Source organism: Chionomys nivalis, chromosome 12 (genome assembly GCF_950005125.1).
Source record: "Chionomys nivalis chromosome 12, mChiNiv1.1, whole genome shotgun sequence".
Taxonomy (NCBI): domain Eukaryota; kingdom Metazoa; phylum Chordata; class Mammalia; order Rodentia; family Cricetidae; genus Chionomys; species Chionomys nivalis.
In genome coordinates, this window is record NC_080097.1 from 36,185,112 (window position 1) to 36,192,993 (window position 7,882).

General features: G+C 42.7%; 1 protein-coding gene across 1 annotated transcript; it reads left to right on the forward strand.

Annotated features, from left to right (window-relative positions):
- The first annotated feature begins 546 nt into the window (after positions 1-546).
- Fam216b (family with sequence similarity 216 member B) lies at positions 547-7,460 on the forward strand. The gene is given in 5 exon segments (XM_057786549.1): positions 547-609; positions 2,468-2,583; positions 4,198-4,318; positions 6,250-6,417; positions 6,420-7,460. Coding segments are annotated over 4 exon segments (417 nt in total). The 5' UTR covers positions 547-609; positions 2,468-2,484; the 3' UTR covers positions 6,449-7,460.
- Positions 7,461-7,882: the final 422 nt, after the last annotated feature.

Consider the following 7,882-nt stretch of genomic DNA (forward strand, 5'->3'; position numbering starts at 1 on the left):
GTCCCAGAGAAAGGATTCTTGAGAAATAATAATGACATCATTATCAGAGAAGGGTGGTTCAGTGTGGGCAATATCTTCTTCCACATATGTAGCTCCTAACCAACATGAGTATAAAGAATCCCTTATTCCCCACAAGAAGTATGAAGAAGGCCATTGTGTTAAATTATGATTTGATTCTATAGGTTATCACATTCAAATTCCTGCCTTACATATGTAGGAACCATTTCTTCCCCATTCTGAGCGAGGGGAATGGATGTTTCTGACTCCAAATTTGGGGAATACACATGGAGTGGCCTGTCGCACTAATAGATTTCTTTCCCTTTAATCCTTAGCATCTATCTCCATAAATGCCTTTCATCAACGCCTTCATATAATACAGATATGATAGATTTAGAGGTTTATCCTTCATCAGATGTGAAACTTAGGACAACAACAGCAACAAAAGCCTCACCCAGAAACAGAAAGACGTGCAACCAAGTTTCCCCAGTCCTTTGTCTCAGCTCCTGGTGTTGCCTGGATATTAGTTTATCAACACACTGGGTTTCTGCTACTGCTCCATGTCTAGAGAACACTGCAAGAATACTACCAAGCAGAGACCCACAATATAAGGTAAGCTCTTTTTGAGCAAATCCGTCTTTGGGTTTCAGATTTCATTTAACTTGTAGGTTGTTTTCCCCATGCATTCTCCAGGCATTTTAATCAAACTTTATCCTGTGTAGGCCACGTGAGTGGGTAAGACACATTTCTTCAGCAACAGCCCGAGAAAAAGCAGACGTGAGCTGTTGCCACAAGAAACATCATCTGCCCTTTCCTCGCGCTGTTAGAAGACAGAAGGAATCACTCTAACTTTGAAGAATATTTATTCTTTGCTCTGCAGACCTGGAAAATGGGAGGAGGGATATTGAAATGATTTGAGTGCAGGAAAGAATGTAGGTTTCAATCAGAGGGAACATGCAAAGAGTGTGTCTTGATTGGTACAGATCCCAGGGTGCCCACTAAAGAAAAGCAGTATTAAATAGAGTATTCACAGTTTCACTTATGGGCTTATGCCTTGGGAACAGAACACAAAGAGATGCTGACTGATCCTTCTTCAATACATTTCAGCTATAGAAGATCCCCATGGCTAGAGCACATATCTGAGCCGATCAGAATTCCCACATGCATTGAGATTTTTATTGTTGGAGACGGGGTCTCTCCTTATATTCCTGGAACTCTCTATGGAGACCAGCCTGGCCTGGAACTCACAGAGACCTATCTGCCCCTGGCTCCCAAATGTTGGAATTAAAGGTGTGCACCACCACGCCTTGCTATTGAACTATTTTTAAGAATGTGTGTGTGTGTGTGTGTGTGATGCCCCTGTGAGTGTGCATGCGTGAGCATTCACTAGAGGCAGGCAGAAAGAGAAGACACAGGCACGCACTGCGAGCTCTACACCCATGACCTCAGTGAGTCAAATAATCAGTGAAGCAGGCGTTATGACTATGATCGTGAAGGGACAGGAGGAAGGCCAACAAGGGAAGAAACTCAGGTCTGCCGGTTCTAAAGCTGTGTGGCCGCTATTCCAGGTTCTCTTCTCTAGCTAGCCAGTGATGAGGTATTGAGAACAATCTGCCGTGTCTAGAGGGTCAGTTGTTACACTCGTTTGTTGCGCCTTTTTGTCATCTGTAATCTGTGCTGGTGAAGGGCAGAGAGGAAAATGCCCAGGGTTTCTATTGGCCTCTGCAACCCTAACCAACACACTCTTCTCAGGCTGTTTGGTTTTTTTTTATTGGATAAACCTTAGATTCTAAACCCCACTGCACCGAGAATGGGGATGTCATCCCTGCAGGGAAGTCCTTCGCTCTGACCTTTGTCAGGCAGGGGAGAGAAACGTGGTGGAGTCAATTTTGTAGCATGGTGGTATAAAACCACAGATCTAAGTGTGCAAGAAATAGACACACTTTGTATCTGTTAGCAGCTATATTTTAGGGAACATTTAATGACCTAGGAAGATTCATAATTTATCTGTATTGTGATCACCCCTTTCCTAAAATCAAATACAATATTTACTAACTAAATAAATAAATGGAAACTAATCAAATGTCAACAATATTTTAGGATGGATAATCTTATTTTCTTCTCCAACTTGAATTTTCCCCCCAAACACCCAAAGACATAGACATTTCTTTTAGAACCAGATAAGATCACAGCACTATTTAAGATTATGAGGAAGTAACTGCTGTATGCTGGATGTCTCTACAAGATATTCACACGGGACACAGAGAAGCAGGAAGACAAGGGCTCTGGACGATCCTTCCATCACCAGAGCAGAGGATAGGAAAGACGCTAACTAGCAGACTGGAGACATCTACTTATTAGGAAATAGTGTTTGGGAAAATTTTTTGCTTATATGCTTACTGTCTTAGGTCCATCCCCAAAGCTGGTTAAACAAAATGAAAACTATTTCTGTGTTTTCTCTTCCTTGGAGATACAAGACAAAGAAACATGGGGAGAAACTTGAAAAGGCAGTACAAGCCCCGGAATGTTCCACAGATACCTCGCATTCGAGTCCCTGCCTCTGCTGCGGACAACCCACTACTGAAGGTACGACATCCTATTCCAGGAGGGAAGGCTTGTTTTCTCTTCCGAGGGTTGAGGACTTTTTTCTACTGTCTGTGTGGGAGGAGAGTGTTGTTTGACCCGCAGTAAGTGCCTGCTGAAGGGGTAAATGAAGGCGTGCCTGGGACAGCCTAATCCTAAACACCCCCAATGGTGGAGTTTGCGAAGCGGTCTCCGTGTCTCCGTTCGCAACTGTCCCACCACCGTGGGAGCGCACTTCATGGGCTACATCAACATCGTGGCTTCCTGTTCATGCTGTCAGCGTCTTTCCCACCGAGCTAATTATAGCCATTCACATAGGAACTCTTTTTAACAGTTTCACTTTTCTTCCATCTCTTCCAAGAAAGATAGGGGACAGTGTAAGAGTATCAGAAATGTAGCCTGCTACTGACTTCTCATTTAGGATATTTAAAGTTCAACACAGGTAAAGAAATAGGCATAGTTTTTCTTGATAAAATAAAAAACTGTAACTTACAAGATTTTTATCTGATGCAGGGGAAATTCCCACTGTACTGGGGAGCTTTGCTGTTGAAGTGGGCTAGCAATTTTCACGTTGCCTTTTCTGTAAGCATGTGAAAGACTGAATTAGATACTCAGGAATGAAATCCATCCTCCTCTTTAAATTTATAAAGCATATATAATACAGAACCTGAGAGGGGGTTGATGTCTTGCATTGTGAGGCTCTTGGCCTTGCTATTTTTACTCTGGGCTTTCTTTTAATATCAAATTTAAAGGCCCTAGACTTAAAAACACTTTGTCTCACAGATTTCAGATTCCAGTCCCCTTCAGAATGTCTAACCGGTAAGTTGCCTTAGCCTATGTTTACATGTAACAGGGTAAGGGCAGGTTTTCCACATGGTTTTCAGTTGGCTTTGAAATTTCTGTCTCTTGGGTATTTTATATCCAAGACAAACTTATTTAACTTGGTTTTTCTAGAATGTTGGTGCCATTATCAAAATTTCCCCATTTACTTTTGAGCAGGGTCTCATGCAGCCCAGTTAAGGATGACTCTGAATGTCTGATCTTTTTGCCTCCCCCTCCCCATGTAGCCCTGCTGGCCTGGAACTCACTGGTAGACCAGGCTGGCCTTGAACTTGAATTGCTCCTTTGACCCCTGTCTCGCAAGTGCTGGCATGTACCACCATGCATGGGTCCTCTGTTTTCATTGCCCGCCTTTTCCTGCCAATGTTGATCTCTTAGCCCATCACCCACTTGATATACTATTCTAATTCCTTACTGGGAACTTTCCACTGAACCTCTCAGCTATCTGGAAGCCTCCACCCGTCAGATTCCCACAACCTTTTTGTCCTTAATAAGGATCAATAAAAGTCTCATATCCTGGAAGCTTTTACATCTCCCTCAGCATAAAATTATGATTTAAAGAACCTAGAACTTTTTCCTCCCCTGTTTTCATCGCCATCCAAACAAGGAGAAGATGATTTATACAAATGTTGAATGGAAATTTCCTGGTTATTCACGTCCCATAAAAATCTGTGTCACCTTAAGAGAAGCGTCTCACTCCCGTGGGCGGTAGTTTTTGACGTGTCACACTTGTAATTACATAGGGGTTTATCAGTCACCTCCTCCTCGTTCTAACAGGACCTAAATCAAGGGCAGCGGTGCTACTTCTACAGCATCATGAGGATTTATGACTCCAGGCCCCAGTGGAAGGCCCTGCAGACCCGTTACATCCACAGCCTTGGGTACCAGCAGCAGCTGGGTGAGTTTAACTACCTTCCCAGAACCAGGCCTATCAGCAGGGTGCGTATTCATCACAGCCAGAAGTCACCCTTCCGGATAAATAATCCGAGAAGGATGGCCTCTGCTGACCTATTTTACCAACATGGTTGGCTAGCCAAGTTCAAAAATGATTATCCCTGACAATAGACAGGGAAGTTTTATAGGTGAATTAAGAGGGTTTAAAGAAATTAGAGTATGGATTCTTAGAAAATGTTAACAACTCTCTGAGATTTATATGAACTTGACCTAGTAGATCAATACACTGGACTTGGAAAGCTAACACAAGCTCGAACAAGGGCTCCCCTCCTTACTGTTTGCGTAAGATCAAAGACAGTTTACTCCCAACAGTAATAATAATAATGTTAGAGCATTTGACATAGCGCATGTACCCTGCCAAGAGCATTATATACAATATAGTCATAGAATCAGAATCGCACACAAACTGTGTAATTTGATGAAGACCGTTCAACCAGCCATGGTCAATGAGGTCTTCAGGCAGTCGGTGATTTCTCCGAAGACCATGGTTCCATCTGCTCATACTTTGCTCTTTCTCCCTTTCTACCAAATTCACTCAGATTATTACAAAGCACAGATGAAACCATGGTTTCCAAAGGCACGAACACACCATGAACATCAACCTGTTGAAAGGCTTCATTACTCTTAATTCCTTTATCTTACAGGAATGTCTCTAGTTGCTCACCTCCTCTACTGCATAGTCCTTCCTATTCAGGTAGAAAACTGAAATCCGGATGAGTTAAATAAACTTACCAGGGTCAAAAAACTAGGAAACAAGGACTTGAGGTTTGTTGACTACTGAAGATTGGAGTACAGCGGAAGCCCTTTCCGGTGGCTTTGTTTTTAGAGCCAAATGCCAAAGAAACCAATAAACTTAAATGCAGAGGCGTTCAGTGGCATTCATAAAATCTGTCATATTATTAAAGTGCAGATTCCCGTGCCTTGCTCTCTGGGCTTCTGATTCAGAAGACCTTTCAAGAGAATAGAGTTCTGAATTATAATTACATGGACTCAGAGAATTTAGTGGGTACAGGGAGGATGGTGCTTTGAGAAACTGAAAGGCATATCTATCTTTTAAACCAGATATTATCTTTTTCTGGGTTAAAGAAAGCTTTAATAACTAAGAGAAGTTTCATGAGAAGGCTAAGCATCACTCAAGTTTCTTTCCGAATGTCTTGACAAGCTAATCAGGGACTTGTGTTACTCAGCTCTTCTCATTCATGTGACAGAAGATCGTATAGAAACCACTCTGGTTAGGGAGAACTTATTTTGGCTCAAGGTTTCTAGAGATGCCAGTCCATCATGACAAGGAAGGTATGAAACAGAACAGCCTTTCACATCCCAGTGGCCAGGAAGAAGGGGAGCAAAAGAGTGTGAGTTTTCACCCACATGCAAGATGGGGCTCCCCCAGTTAATTGTCTCTAGAAAAACCTTCACAGATATACCCTCAAGGTGTGCCTCAACATTTAGGTTATCTAGGGTGTTCAGGTTGACAATGACACTTAACCATCATGTTCATTGAAGGAAAAAATTAGAAATATCCCCAAGGATAGTATAACCAGGGCATGTTAATCACAGAAGTAGAACTTTCGTTCACCTCTGAGAATATTTTTGTTTTATAAAATTGTTGAGTTGAAGAGATGGCTCAGTGGTTAAGAGCATTTACTGTTCTTGCAAAAGACCAGGGTTCAGTTCCCATCACCCTATTGGCTCCTAATCACCTGCAAGCCCAGCTCTAGGAGGTCTGTCACCCCCTTCTGGCCTCTGGGAACAACAGGCACACGTGTGGCAACCTACACCCATTCAGCCAAAACACTCATATGCATAAAACAAAGACTCACTAAATGTTTCACAGCAAAATATTGACCTTGAAATTCCTCTCATTTCTTTCCCCAGGCTATATCACTCGGCAGGAAGCTGTGTCTTGTGCTGTTTTACTTAGACACTCGACCATGCAAGCCTCAGCCAAGGCAGCTCCTCCAAGGGCCATTCTCCGAAACTCTTCAGCCACACAAAGAAAATGCCGGCCCGCAAAACCAGAGTCTAGAGCTGGACCCAGGGCCCCCAGCACAGCATGCTGAGCATCAGGACCTGAGACAATCCATAATCTATAAAATAGTCAGCTCATCGGTGCATTCCCAGCATCCTAGTAGGTGCTTGGTATGTGTTTGTTGTATGACAATGAAGATAAGATTACTTACTAATAGGGCCTCTAGACCTGCACATCATCCCGTCTTCACATAAACAGCACAAACAAGAAGATGGGAGATTTGCAAGCTATAGCATACATAATAAGCAAGCTTTACCACACGTAGTCTGTGAAATAAAGGGACTTCCAAAGCTTTCAAAGTAACAGCCGCTTTTGATTTCCAACGTCCCAGTGAAGTCTGCAGGACAGTAGAAGGGGACAAGTGCCTGGACCCCTATCCCTGGGTGACTGCTCCCTGCAAACTTCCCATTGCACTTCTGAAAATAACCAACCCACACAGCCAATACTGATTCTGGAGATTTCTGGAGTCACAGTGCTAGTGACAAGTGCCACGTGCACTTATCCACACCAAGCAATAATATTCACTCTGGTCCTGCAGTTTCTGGTTCCTGACTTAATCCGCTTTGTGTCCTTTCAAAATTTGTGTTTATCAGTCTGGTGCTGCCAGGTTGAGTCTACACAGCTGTAATTGGCCTTGACATGGGTAAGATAATTCATGCACACACCTGCCCCTGGCAGCAACAAACACTCTCAGCAGAACAGAAAATAGCCCCAAAGAATTCATCACAAGGCTTGTCTTTGAAGATCTTAAGAACTCGTACAAGGCCGTGCAAACAAGCAAATAATGAGGAACAGGCAGTCAGATTTCTCTACAAATGGCGCTGTGCCATATTTGTTATGTTTAATAGTGACTTTCTTCACCAATTATTCTATTAACTGTGAGTGTGCCAAAAATTAGTGATCCTATACAGGCAAATTAAAAACTGTCACTTCCTTATCTCTAGTATTTTTAATGTCATTCGTGTCAGCCAATGACTATCACCACATGAGAAATTGTTGAGCTAGAATTTATTTTACAAGGGAGATGGAACATTCGTCTGAAAAGAAAACGGGACAATTCTACCAACCCCCCTTTCCAGTCCAAACCTAAAATAACAAAAATCAAAAACCCATCCTTGATAAGGCCTTCTCTCTGCATCCATTAACATAAAAGATATGAAATCAGTCAAAAGCTTCTAAAGAGCCATATTTTAGGGCCTATAATTAATTCTATCTGACTTCTCTGGGTGGAGCGAGGGGCATGGTTGTCCCATCTGTGTACCAGGAAGTCTTGGGATAGCAGGACAACATTTGACCAGATGGACACTATGCTGCTGCGGCTCATACTGCCCATGTCATTTTTGGAGAGACTAAGGGACCATATGCCTAATCATGGAGAAGCTTCTTGACCACCCTGATTCTGACTCAAGTATTCTATGCAGATGACACTATTAAATTAGGGATTCTTAGGTAGCTTCTAAAAATCCCATATAACTGGGG